At 41.2% G+C, this 14,556-nt stretch overlaps 1 protein-coding gene across 2 annotated transcripts in view; it reads right to left on the bottom strand.

Annotated features, from left to right (window-relative positions):
* The window catches only part of PPM1D (protein phosphatase, Mg2+/Mn2+ dependent 1D), a 71,061-nt gene that overhangs the window by 44,064 nt on the left and 12,441 nt on the right, over positions 1 to 14,556 (bottom strand). For both annotated transcript variants that reach the window (XM_074019076.1, XM_045375121.2), the window contains exon 2: positions 1,772 to 2,000. In XM_074019076.1, coding sequence (XP_073875177.1) covers positions 1,772 to 1,983 — 212 coding nt within the window. In that variant the 5' untranslated portion in view covers positions 1,984 to 2,000. The remainder of the gene's footprint in view (positions 1 to 1,771; positions 2,001 to 14,556) is intronic.

Raw genomic sequence — 14,556 nt, 5'->3', positions numbered from 1 at the left:
CTTTCCTTTATCCACCTATCCAGGGTGCCATGCATTTTAGTACTTTATTTTATTTATTATTATTATTTTTTTAAGAGACGGAGTCTCACTCTGTCGCCCAGGCTGGAGTGCAGTGGCGTGATCTCGGCTCACTGCAACCTCCATCTCCTGGGTTCAAGCAATTCTCTTGCCTCAGCCTCCCAAGTAGTTGGGACTACAGGCGCACGCTGCCACGCCTGGCTAATTTCTTTTGTACTTTAGCAGAGATGGGGTTTCACCATGTTCCCCAGGCTGGTTTCGAACTCCTGAGCTCAGGCAATCTACCTGCCTCGGTCTCCCAAAGTGCTAGGATTATAGGTGTGAGCCACCGCGCCCGGCCTCGTACTTTAGTACTGTATTAATTTGTTGAACTCCTTATAGTTTAAGGATGCTAATTCTTTTCTTTTCTTTTGTGAGATGGTGTTCTGCTCTTGTTGCCCAGGCTGGAGTGCAATGGTGCAATCTCAGCTCACCACAACCTCCACCTCCTGGGTTCAAGTGATTCTCCTGCCTCAGTCTCTGGGATTACAGGCATGCGCCACCACACTCAGCTAATTTTGTATTTTTAGTAGAGATGGGGTTTCTCCATGTTGGTCAGGCTGGTCTTGAACTCCTGACCTCAGGTGATCCACCCGCCTCAGCCTCCCAAAGTGCTGGGATTACGGGCGTGAGCCACAGTGCCTGGCCAGATGCTAATTATTTTCTTTAGCTTGTCATTTCTCTGCAAAAGACCAATTTTGATTTAATAAAAGCAAAAAAGAGGAGGCAAGTAATGATATCATGGGAAGGCTTCAGTTACAACGATTATTTAGAAAACACTGGATTCTACTCAACTTGCCTCATACCCTCAATTTTTAAAAATTAGTATTGAGATGATTTTTAAATTTTCTCATGTTATTCACTCTCTTTTTAGAATAATCTTTAAGTTTGAATTATAAAAATATAATACTGAAATCAATTTCAGTTCCTAGTTTACAAACTACCTACACATTGAAACACTAAGTTCAAACAAACAAACAAAAAATAATTGGGCCGGGCGTGGTGGCTCACGCCTGTAATCCCAGCACTTTGGGAGGCCGAGGCGGGCGGATCATGAGGTCAGGAGATCGAGACCATCCTGGCTAACACGGTGAAACCCCATCTCTACTAAAAATGCAAAAAATTAGCTGGGCGTGACGGCGGGCGCCTGTAGTCCCAGCTACTTGGGAGGCTGAGGCAGGAGAATGGCGTGAACCCGGGAGGCGGAGCTTGCAGTGAGCCGAGATTGTACCACTGCACTCCAGCCTGGGCGACTGAGCGAGACTCCGTCTCAAAAAAACAAATAAATAAATAATTGGAAAGGTTTGCAGTAAATCTGAAATCAATGAAAAAAGCTGAAGGTTAATTCTAACTTAATCTTTTTCCCTCAGCCAGATTCAAAGTGTTCTACTCTGGAACTCCAAGAGCTGTTCTGTCTAGAATCTGAAAGTCATGTGAAAGGTTTTCAGTAAAACCTTGTATTGTGTTGTTTCCTTGAGGCCCACTGAGATATTATTTCCTATTAGAGTCATTATCAGAAATAAAACAGTCAATTCATAATAATGAGAAAAACATGAATGCACATACATGGGTACTACATCAGACAAACTAAAAAACCTGTAATACTAAGAAAGTAACTTCAATAAAAGGGAGAGTAGTAGGTCAATTTCATTAGTAAAGTATAAAAGGACTAAATTAGAACCAAGACAGGAAAGAGAAAACAACAGAATGTTACCTCCCGCCAAGTCCTTCGATTCGTTCTCTTTCCTTGGGAAGTTCTGGCTTATGGTCCTGTGTCACCTCCACAGCTCTGACAAAGTCATCCTTTGGGTCATCCTGAATTCCAAGAACCACCCCTGAGTCACCTACGTGAGCTACATACATCTTCATGCCCCGTATGATGACCACACTGGCAGTTGTTCCTGATGTGCTGGGAAGACCTGTCATAGTCTTTGGCCATTCCGCTGTAATAAGAAATAAAATATTTTACTCTTAAAAGTATAAACAGTAATACACTGTCAGGATACAAATGGCAACAAACCCTGAATTAGCATGTTAACACTCGAATTGACATAAGAAAAAATTTGAGAAAAATATTCTGAAAACTACTAAAGGACTTAGGTTAATTAATGAATACACTAATAAATTAATTTTATAAATAATACAATTATAATACAACTATCAAACCAATCCTAAGAGAAATCTATTACAGGATAGGTTTATTACTGCTACATAACTCTTAGTCCTAACTAAACTGAGAGGAAAGAATGTGTTAAGAGGTTTTTTTAATCAGAATCAGTTTTTTGTTTGTTTGTTTTTGTTTTGAGACGGAGTCTCGCTCTGTCGTCCAGGCTGGAATGCAGTGGTGCGATCTCGGCTCACTGAGAGCTCTGCCTCCCGGGTTCACACCATTCTCCTGCCTCAGCCTCCTGAGTAGCTGGGACTACAGGCGCCCACCACCATGCCCGGCTAATTTTTTTGTATTTTTAGTAGAGACGGGGTTTCACCGTGTTAGCCAGGATGGTCTCCATCTGACCTCGTATCCGCCCGTCTCGGCCTCCCAAAGTGCTAGGGTTATAGGCGTGAGCCACTGCGCCCGGCCCAGAATCAGTCTTGATTCAAGAGTTTTGATATCGTTTAGCCAGCCACTTAGCATCTGTTTACTAATATCTCTTCTAAAAGGCTTTCTGAAAAAGTTCCTTATTTTTTTTGTTTTGTTTTTTAGACTGAGTCTTACTCTGTCATCCAGGCTGGAGGGCAACCTCTGCCTCCTGGGTTCAAGAGATTCTTCTGACTCAGCCTCCCGAGTAGCTGTTATTACAGGGGCCTGACACCAAGCCCAGCTACTTTTTGTATTTTTAGTAGAGATGGGGTTTCACCATGTTGGTCAGGCTGGTCTCAAACTCCTGACCTTGGGTGATCCACCCACCTCGGCCTCCCAAAGTGCTGGGATCATGGGCATGAGACACCGCACCTGGCTTGATTTGTTTTTTAGATAACTATTTTGAATAGTCACTACTTAACAAATAACATTTACTGAGTATACTCACTGTATACCAGGTTCTATACTAAGAGCTTTACATGTATCATCTCAAATAATGCTTGTGACCAATTTATGAGACAGATATGATTATTCCCTTTATTTATTTTATTTACTTATTCCTCATCTTGCAGATAAGGATATCAATACTTTGAGTAATTAAGAAACCTGCTTGTGATAACTCAAATATTTAGTGGCAGAATCCCTGTATATTACAAACTCAATATTGTTTAATTAAATTCACTGTCATTCAACAATGAAGCATTCTCTAACTCTAAACAAACTGCAACTTATAGTTCATGATGGCAAAATGAGTCCAAACAATGACATTCTCCCCACCAAAATCCCACTGAAAGGACAGAATATAAATACTAGAAAAAGTCCACAGGAGTCATAAAACACATAGAAAGGTCATAAGGAAAGACAAAGAATTCCTGGAAGTTTAAACAAATAAAATCACGTTAAGAAAAAAAATAAAAATGCGGTCTTGTAATCCAACATAAGCAAAAAGAACAATCAGTAATAAAGACAGTAAATGAGTGTTCCCTTTTTTTTTTTTTGAGACGGAGTCTTGCTCTGTTGCCCAGGCTGGAGTGCAGTGGCACAATCTCAGCTCACTGCAAGCTCCGCCTCCCAGGTTCACACCATTCTCCTGCCTCAGCCTCCCAAGTAGCTGGGAATACAGGTGCCTGCCACCACGCCCGGCTAATTTTTTTGTTTTTTTTTTTAGTAGAGATGGGATTTCACTGTGTTAGCCAGGATGGTCTCGATCTCCTGACCTCGTGATCCACCTGCCTCGGCCTCCCAAAGTGCTGGCATTACAGGCGTGAGCCACTGCGCGTGGCCAGGCAGATAAATTTTTACACTGCAGAAGCTAGGGCAGTGCCTAAACTCTCTACACAGTAAGGTGAAATGTTAAGTCCTCAAGGTACCACTAACTGTAACACCTCTCTTTTAAGGAAAGTGGTAGATTTGTTAATGGGTGTAATAGATTCTCAAAAACAGGTAGAAGAACAAATAGGGCCTAATAAAACAAGGAAGGGTGGGCCGGGCACGGTGGCTCATGCCTATAATCCCACTACTTTGGGAGGCCAAGGTGAGCAGATTACTTGAGGTCAGGAATTCGAGACCAGTCTGGCCAACGTGGTGAAACCCTGTCTCTACTAAAAATTAGCCAGGCGTGGTAGCTCACGCTTGTAATCCCAGCTACTTGGGAGGCTGAGGTGGGCAGATCACGAGGTCAGGAGATCGAGACCATCCTGACTGGTGAAACCCCGTCTCTACTAAAAATACAAAAAAATTAGCCGGGCATGGTGGCGGGTGCCTATAGTCCCAGCTACTCAGGAGGCTGAGGCAGGAGAATGGCGCGAACCCAGGAGGCGGAGCTTGCAGTGAGCCGCAATCACGCCACTGCACTCCAGCCTAGGCGACAGTGTGAGACTGCGAGACTCTGTTTCAAAAAAAAAAAAAAAGAAAAGAGAGAAAATACCCTAACTCAACCAAACAACTGTTAGAATAAGCAAATATAACAAAGTTGTAGAATACAACATCAACATGCTAAAATCAGTTGCATTTCTATTCACTAACTATCCAAAAAAAAGTTAAGAAAACAATCCTATTTACAATAGCATCAAAAAGAATAAAATACTTAGGAATAAATTTAACAAAGGAGGTGAAAGATCTGTACATTTAAACTGTAAGACACTGATGAAAACAACTAGAGAAGACAGAAATAAACATTAAAAATCTGTGTCCATGGATAGTAAGAATATTGTTAAAATGTCCATACTACCTAAAGAAATCTACAGATTTAATGCAATCTCCATCAAAATTCCAATGACATTTTCCACAAAAATAGAAAAAAAATCCTAAAATTCACACAGAACCACAAAAGACCCCAAATAGGTAAAGCAATCTTGAAAAATAAGAACAAAGCTTAAAAGGCATCACATTTCCTGATTTGAAAGTATAGTACAAAGCTATAGTAATCAAAACAGTATGGTACAGACATAAAAATACATCAAGGGAATAGAAAAGAGAGCCTAGAAATAAACCCATGCATATATGGTCAACTAATCTTTTGACAAGAGTTCCAAAAATACACCCTGAAGCAGCCTGGCCAAAATGGTGAAACCCCATCTCTATCAAAAAATACAAAAAATAGCCAGGCACATGTGCCTGTAGTCCCAGTTACTCAGGAGGCTGAAGTGGGAGAACTGCTTGAACCCAGGAGGTGGAGGTTGCAGTGAGTGGAGATGGCGCCACTACACTCCAGCCTGGCCAGCAGAGCAAGACCCTGCCTCAAAAAACAAAAACAAAAACACTGAGGTAAGGATAGTCTTCAATAAATGGCACTGGAAAACCTGGACATCCACATGCAAAAGAATGAAATTGTACCCTTGTCTTATACTATACACAAAAATTAACTGGAAAGTGACTAAAAATCGAAATGTAAGAAATACACTGAAAGCATAAAACTCAGGCCGGGTGCGGTGGCTCACACCTGTAATCCCAGCACTTTGGGAGGCTGAGGTGGGCAGATTACCTGAAGTCAGGAGTTCGAGACCAACCTGGCCAACATGGTGAAACCCCATCTCTACTGAAAATATAAAAATTAGCCAGGTGTGGTGGTGTGCACCTGTAATCCCAGCTACTCAGGCAGCTGAGGCAGGAGAATAGCTTGAACCTTAGAGGCAGAAGTCGCAGAGAGCCAAGATCGCGCCACTGCACTCCGGTCTGGGCAACACAGCGAGAATCCGCAAAAAAAAAAAAAAAAAAGAAAGAAAGGGGAAGGGGAAGGGGAAGGGGAAGGGGAAGGGGAAGGGGAAGGGGAAGGAAAGGAAAGGAAAGGAAAGGAAAGGGAAGGAAGGAAAAAGAAAAGAAAAGAAAGAAAAAGAAAGCACAAAACTCCTAGAAGAAAACACAGGGAAAAATCTTGACATTGGTCTTGGCAATTACATTTTGAATATGACACCAAAAGAAAAGGCAACAGGCTGGGTGCAGTGGCTCATGCCTGTAATCCCAGCACTTTGGGAGGCCAAGGTGGGTGGATCATGAGGTCAGGAGTTCTAGATCAGCCTGACCAACATGGTGAAAGCCTGTCCCTATTACAAATACAAAAATTAGCCAGGCGTGGTGGCGCACACCTGCATTCCCAGCTCAGGAGGGATCCCAACCTCAGAAGGTGGAGTCTGCAGTGAGCTGAGATCGCACCACTGCACTCCAGCCTGTGTTAACAGAGCGAGACTCTGTATCCAAAAAAAAAAAAAGCAACAAAAGCAGAAATAAACAGGTGGGCTACATCAAACTAAAAGGCTTCTGCACAGGAAAGGAAACCATCAACAAAATGAAGTGGCAACCTTCAGGAGAAAATGCTTACAAACTTTACACTATGTGGTAAGAGATTAATATCCAAAATATATAAGGAACTCATACAACTCAATAGCAAAACAAACAAACAAACAAAAACACAGTTAAAAACTGGGCAGGCCAGGCGTGGTGGCTCATGCCTGTATTCCCAGCACTTTGGGAGGCCGAGGTGGGCGGATCATGAGGTCAGGAGTTTGAGACCAGCCTGGCCAACATGATGAAACCCCGTCTCTAGGAAAAATACAAAAATTAGCCAGGCATCGTGGCAGGCGCCTGTAATCCTAGCTACTTGGAAGGCTGAGACAGGAGAATCGTTTGAACCCAGGAGGTGGAGGTTGCAGTGGGCCGACATCGTGCCATTGCACTCCAGCTTGGGAGACATGGTGAGACTCTGTCTCAAAAAAAAAAAAAAAGCTGGGCAAATGACCTGAATAGACATTTGTCAAAGAAGTCAGACAAATGGACAACAAGTATATGAACAGAAGCTCAACATCACTCATGATGAGGGAAATTCAAATCAAAACCACAATGAGGCAGGAAGATCGCTTGAGGCCAGGAATTTATCACCAGCCTAGACAACATAGCGAGACCCATCCCCACTAAAAATTTAAAAATTAGCCGGGGCCGGGCGCAGTGGCTCACGCCAGCACTTTGGGAGGCGGATACAGGCGGATCACGAGGTCTGAAAATCAAGACCATCCTGGCTAACACGGTGAAACCCTGTCTCTACTAAAAGTACAAAAAAAAAAAAAAAATTAGCCGGGCGTGGTGGCGGGCGCCTGTACTCCCAGCTACACGGGAGGCTGAGGCAGGAGAATGGCGTGAACCCCGGGGGCGGAGCTTGCAGTAAGCCGAGATCACTTGCCACTGCACTCCAGCCTGGGTGACAGAGCGAGACTCCGTCTCAAAAAAAAAAAAAAAAATTAGCCAGGCATGGTAGCACACACCTGTAGTACTAGCTACTCAGGACGCTGAGACAGGTGGATCCATTGAGCCTAGGAGTCTGGGGTTACAGTGAGCTAGGATCACACCACTGTACTCCAGCCTGAGTAACAGAACAAGAAGACCCATCTCAAAAAAAAAAAAAAAAAAAAAAAAGATATAATCTCACACATATTAGGATGGCTACTATCAAAAAGATAACAGTAAACAGTAAACAAGTGCTGGCCAGGATGTGAAGAAGGGAGAATACCTGTACACTGCTGATGGAAATGTAAACTGGCATAGCTATTATGGACAATATTATAGAATTAAAAATATAACTAAAAATAGAAGTACCATATGACTCAGGAATTGCACCTCTGAATTTATATCCAAAGAAAATGAAATCAGTCTCTCAGAGAGATACGTGTACCTCAACGCTCCCTGCGGAATTATTCAAAATATCCAAGATATGTAGACAATCTAATATCCAGCAAGAGATAAATCCTGCCATGTGCAACACAAGGATGCTAAGTGAAATATGCCAAACACAGAAAAAATAAATACTGTATGATCTTACTTATACGTGGAATCTAAAGAAAAAGTCACAGAAGGAAAGAGCAGAAGGATGGTTGCCAGGGATTAGGAGTTGCGAGAAGTGGGGAGATGTTGGTCAAACGGCACAAACTTTCCATTATGAGTAAAGTTGTTAGTATCTAATGTACAACACAGAGACTATAGTTAATAATACTATTTTGTATACTTGAAATTTGCTGAAAACAAATCTTGAGTGTTCTCACCACCAAAAAAAGGCAACTATGTGAGGTGACAGATGTGTTAATTAACTTGATTGTCACAATCATTTCACAATGTATACATATATAAAATCATCAATCACATTGTACATCTTTTTTAAAAGCCACTAAAAAAATCTGTTCTTCAGAAGATACCATTATTAGAATGAAAACACAACTCACAGAAGGGAAGAGGATACACACACATATGCGCCAAAGGAAAAGCATCCAGAATATATACAATTTTCCTACAAATCAAATCAATGAGACAGACTACCCAAATGGGAGAATGGACAAAAAGCTTAAACAAGCCTTTTACAAAACAGGAAATCCAAACAGCCACAAAATATGCAAAGGTATTCAGCTTCTTTAATCATTAGGGAAATACTAATTTAAAACCACAATAAGATAGCACTGCATAACTACAAGACTAGTCTGACAATAGCAACCGAACTGTGGTCAAGAAAATGAAGCAACATGTACTATCATCAACTACTGTGAAACTGTGTATTTCAGGTAACATTTAGGCTCTACTTATTAAAGGTAAAGATACGTATACTCTTTGACTACCTCCTAGGTATATACCACAAATTAACATACATATACAACGAATACATGAGTCAACCATGGTAGTACGTGCCTGTAGTACCAGCTGCTCAGGAGGGTGAGGCAGGAGGATCGCTTGAGACCAGGAGTTTATAGCCTGGGAAATACAGCCAGACCCTGTCTCTAAAACAATAATTAAAAATTACATATGAATGTTCAAAGCAGCATCGTTAATAAGGGCTAAAAATGAGCAACAGCCCAAGTTGTTCAACATGAAAATGGACAATACTACATAAAACACGTAAGAATCTCACAAGAAGCACATGATAAAAGAATACATACAGCATGATTTTCTTCAAAAACAACCATCATGTTTAGAGAAAAGTGGTAAAACTATTAAGAAAAACAAGTACACCATTACAGAACTCTAATCATGAAAGTCAGGAAGGTCTTTTTAAGGGGAGATAGAAATATGAGATTAGAAAAGACATACAGATATCTGCAGTGCAGACAATGTTATCTTTCCTAACTGGATGGTGTTCAGTTTACAATTATTCATTAAAGTGTACATTTATGTTTTATGACCTTTTCTATACATATGCTATATTTTACAATATTTAAAATAAAAAAAAGCAGAGAGAAGGTATCAATTTTGCCAGCAGAAATCACAGCAAGGACAGCTCCATCCCCCATCCAGTTTGCAATCTGGTTACAGACGTTATTCCTAGAAGCTCAGCCTAGAGTATATTGTATGTTTCTTCAACCCTTTCAAGTATTTTGGGTGTTTACTAGCTTTTGATAAAACCCTTTCTTCTATTTTTTTTTTTTTAATGACAGGGTCTCAATATGTTGCCCAGGCTGGAGTGCAGGCTATTGACAGGTGTGATCATCGCATATACAGCCTTGACCTCCTGGGCTCAAGCAATCCTCCTGCCTCAGCCTCCCAAGCAGCTGGAACTATAAGCATGTGCTACTGTGCCTGGCTATACCCTTTCTTTTTAAACAAACTGAAGTAAATTTAAAAGAAAAAAAGTCTACTACAATAAATGTGAATGAATAAATGAGGTGAACTCTCAGAAAGAGATCTAAAGCACATTCAAAAACCAAAATTTGGCAGGGTACAGTGGCTCATGCCTGCATTCACAGTGCTTTGGGAGGCCAAGGTGGGAGGACCACTTGAGGCCAGGAGCTCGAGACCAGCTTGGGAAACATAGACACATTCTGTCTCTACAAAAAAAAAGAAAAACAAACAAACAAACAAACAACTTTTTAAGTTAACCAAGTGTGGTGGCATGCATCTGTTAGTTTTAACTTCTTCAGAGGAGGAAGCAGGAGGATCACTTGAGCTCAGGAGTTCAAGGCTGCCGTGAGCTATAATCATGCCACTGCACTCCAGCCTGGGCAACAGAGCAAGACTCAGTCTCTTAAAGAAAAAAAAGAGTAAAAGAAAGAAAATAAAACAAAATTTACCTACAGTATACAAATAATTTTGCAATGACCTAAAAATGACTAATTCCTACTTTCCCTATTCATTTCAAATGTCACCTTTATTATATGCTACATTTTGCCTTAGATCTATTTCTGAACTCATCCTACTAATCTATTTATAGTACTTTTTAATAATTGGTAGTTTAAGTATCCCTCAATTCTTTCTCTTTTTTTTTTTTTTTGAGACGGAGTCTCACTCTGTCACCCAGGCTGGAGTGCAGTGGCATGATCCTGGCACACTGCAACCTCTGTCTCCTGGGTTTAAGTGATTTTCCTGTCTCAGCCTCCTGAGTAGCTGGGATTATAGGCATGTGCCACCACACCGGGCTAATGTTTTTGTATTTTTAGTAGAGACAGGGTTTCACTATGTTGGCCAGGCTGGTCTCCAACTCCTGACCTCCAGAAATCTGCTCGCCTTGGCCTCACAAAGTGCTGGGATTACAGGCATGAGCCACTGCACCTGGCCTTCTTTTTCTTTTTAGTTGCTTTGTTTGTTTTTTTAAGACAGAGCCTTGTTCTATTACCCAGGCTAGAGTACAGTGGCTCAATCTCAGCTCACTGCAACCTCCGCCACCCAGGTTAAAGCAATTCTCATGCCTCAGCCTCTGGAGTAGCTGGGATTACAGCTGTGTGCCACCACACCCATAATCCCAGTTACAGGAGCTGAGGCTGAAGAATCACTTGAGCCTGGGAGGCAGAAGCTGCAGTGAGCCGAGATCATGACATTGTACTCCAGCCTGGGTGACAGAGCAAGACTCTGCCTCCAAAAAAAACAAAAACAAAAAAATTAATCTTTACAAACCTGGGTGCAGTCGCTCATGCCTGCAGTCCCAGCTAGTTGGGAGGCTGAGGCAGGAGGATGCTTGAACCCAGGAGTTAGAAGCTATACTGCACTGTGATTGAACCTGTGAATAGCTACTATACGCCAGCCTGGACAACATAGAGAGATCTTATCTCTTAAAAAAGAGGGAGTGAGATGCAGGTACGGTGGCTCACACCTGTAATCCCAGCACTTTGGGAGCCAAGGCAGGAGGGGATAGCTTGAGCCCAACCCTGTCTCCACAAAAAATAGTAATAATAATAATACTAAGTAAAAAGAAAATTCTCCCACATACTTTTCCAAAGGAACTTTAGTAGCAACTTGCAAAATTAAAAAACAAACCTTCTTGAGATTCTGATTGAAACTGCACTAAATTTATATATTAAGGAACTGATATTTTTATGTTGTCTTCCTTAACTATGGTATTTGTTTTCTATTTTCTATTTTAATTTTTTTAATAACATAAAACTAGGAGTGCATGAAAAGACAGCATCATCTAGTATATTAACTCTCACTTAAGTATTCTTTTCTTTTTTTCCTGAGACAGAGTCTCACTCTGTCACCCAGACTGCAGTGCAGTGGCGCAATCTTGGCTCACTGCAACCTCTGCCTCCTGGGCTCAAGCAATCCTCCCACCTCAGCCTCCCAAGTAGCTGGGTTTGCTGGGGCTGGCTACAGGTTCACGCCACCACGCCCAGCTAATTTTTGTATTTTTTGTAGAGACGGGGTTCCACTATGTTGCCCAGGCTGGTCTTGAGTTCCTGGGCTCAAGCAATCTGCCCACCTCAGCCTCCCAAAGTGTTGGGATTAGAGGTGTGAGCCACCATACCCCATACACAGCCTAAGGAAACTTTTCTTAAGAAAATACACATGTCAAAAAGGCAAAAACCAATACATTGTTATAACATCTCTATTTTATAGGTAAGGATACCGTGGTGCAAATAGTTTTACTCAAGGTCACAAAGGTAGTAAGTGGAGAAGCTGGAATTCGAACATAGGCGGTACAACTATAGGGCACATACTCTCAATCACTTAAGAGTTCTTACAGAATTCATATTCCAAAGTAGTATGGAGATGTAAAGCCTTGGGGGAAGCAATTTGAAAATACTTATTGGCAACCATCAAAAGGTGTACATTGTTTAAGCAAATAATTCAGTTTTGAGAATTTTTTTTCTAAAGAAATAGTCCAAATGAAAAAAAAGGCTACACTGCTTTCACTTTAGCCCTTATTTAAAGGGCTTATTTAAACAGTAATACTATTTAGTATTAAATAGTACACACTTCCCCCATATCCACAGACTGTATGGAATATCAACTAGCTGGACAAAAACTAATAGCTTCTCCTCAAAGCTCTTAACGGATAGGTTAGGAAGCCTATTATGGTAGAAAAGGCCAAGTGCAAGACTTTGGAGCACCCCAACAATGAGACTCTACTCCAAAATAGTAATTTAAAAGCATTATTGCATCCTTCAAAGAATAACAAAGATTCCTGCCACCAGTAAAACATGAAAGAAGAAGGGGTGGTAAATCCTATCTATTCCTATTATATAGTCTGACCACTGCAAAAGTCTGATAGCTGTTGGAAAATGACAGTGAATTATCATAACCAAATGGTGACTCCAAATGCTGCTATTTCTGATTTATTCTCTTCACTGAAAAAAACAGACTGTTATCTGGTACACATGGAGCAGTAGGACCCTGATGAAACTGCTACCTAGATTCCTAAAAGTACCCAGGTTTCTGATCTTCTTATATCTTCAGCTTTACCTTTCCTTTTTTGCAAGAATAATTCTATTTTCTTTTTCTTTAAGCAATAGTGTGTAAACCACTAAATCACATCAATTTTAAATATTTTAGTATTTAATTCCTACACACAAGGAGATTCTCCTACATAACTACAATCCCATCAAAATCAGAAAGTTAACAATGATACCATACCGCCTGCATACAGGTTTGCAGCCTAGGAGCAATCTAGGTGTGCAGTAGACTATACGATATCTAGGTTTGTGTCAGTACACTCTGATATTCACACACCAACACGAAATCACCTAAGATACATTTCTCAGAACATATCCCTGTTGTTAAGCAACATATGACTGTATATAAAATTACAGAAAAAATAATGTACAGGACAGAAAGTGGCTCAGTGGTTACCTAGAAATGGAGATTGGAGAATATGGGATAATTACAAATGGTCACAAGGAAACTTTTGGGCATGATAGATGTTTATTGCTTTGACTGGGATCATGGTTTGACATGCACATATGTCAAAAATTATCAAAGAGTATACTTTAAATGTGTACCATTTATTGTATGTCAATTATACCTCTATAAATCTGTTTTTTTGTTGTTTTGTTTTGTTTTTTTTGAGACAGAGTCTTGCTCAGTCGCCGGGCTGGAGTGCAGTGGCACGATCTCGGCTCACTGCAAGCTCTGCCTCCCCAGTTCATGCCATTCTCCTGCCTCAGCCTCCCAAGTAGCCGGGACTAAAGGCGCCCGCCACTACGCCCGGCTAATTTTTTTTTGTATTTTTAGTAGAGACGGGGTTTCACCATGTTGGCCAGGATGGTCTCCATCTCCTGACCTCGTGATCTACCCGTCTCGGCCTCCCAAAGTGCCGGGATTACAGGCATGAGCCACTGCGTCTGACCTGTTTTTTTTTTAAATAGCCACATGTAACCACTGACTACATGTGTACTGCAGTCAATTGGACAGCACATATGTAAAGGACAAAAACAAAAATGATAGGAGGACTTAATTGTGAAAGCAGAGCTGTATACCTCTTAGAACACAATAGCATCTTTAAAAACATGAGATATTAAGAAAATGATTAATAAAATTACATAAGTTTAAGATCTTCTGTTCATTAATAAACATCACGAAGTGAAGAGACACACTAAAAACTGGAAGATACCTGCTACGTCTGTAACGAAGAATTAGTATCCAAAATACATAAACAACTAAGGGCCAGGCGCGGTAGCTCACGCCTATAATCCCAGCATTTTGGGAGGCCGAGGCAGTTGGATCACTTGAGGCCAGGAGTTCGAGACCAGCCTGGCCAACATGGTGAAACCCCATTTCTACAAAAAACACAAAAATTAGTCAGGCATTGTAGCACATGCCTGTAATCCCAACTACTCAAGTGGCTGAGGCAGGAGGATCACTTGAAACTGGGAGGCAGAGCCAAGATCGCCACTGCACTCCAGCCTGGGTGACAGAGCAAGATCCTGTCTTTAAAAAAAAAAACTCAAAAAACAAAACAAAAAACCCCCACAAAATACATAAAGAAATTTTCTACAAATCAGCAAGAAAACAATTCAATGTTAACATGGGCAAAAAAATTAAAAAGTATTTCATAAAAAGAAAACATGGCCAGGCATGGTGGCTTACACCTGTAATGTCAGCACTTTAGGAGGCCGAGGTGTGCAGATCACTTGAGGTCAGGAGTTCGAGACTAGCCTGGCCAACATGGTGAAACCCTGACTCTACTAAAAATAGAAAAATTAGCTGGGGTGGCAGTGCATGCCTGTAATCCCAGCTAC

The sequence above is a fragment of the Macaca fascicularis genome, chromosome 16 (genome assembly GCF_037993035.2).
Source record: "Macaca fascicularis isolate 582-1 chromosome 16, T2T-MFA8v1.1".
NCBI classification, from domain to species: domain Eukaryota; kingdom Metazoa; phylum Chordata; class Mammalia; order Primates; family Cercopithecidae; genus Macaca; species Macaca fascicularis.
The sequence above is the reverse complement of the archived record's forward strand: the minus strand, read 5'-3'. Positions and strand labels throughout refer to the sequence as shown.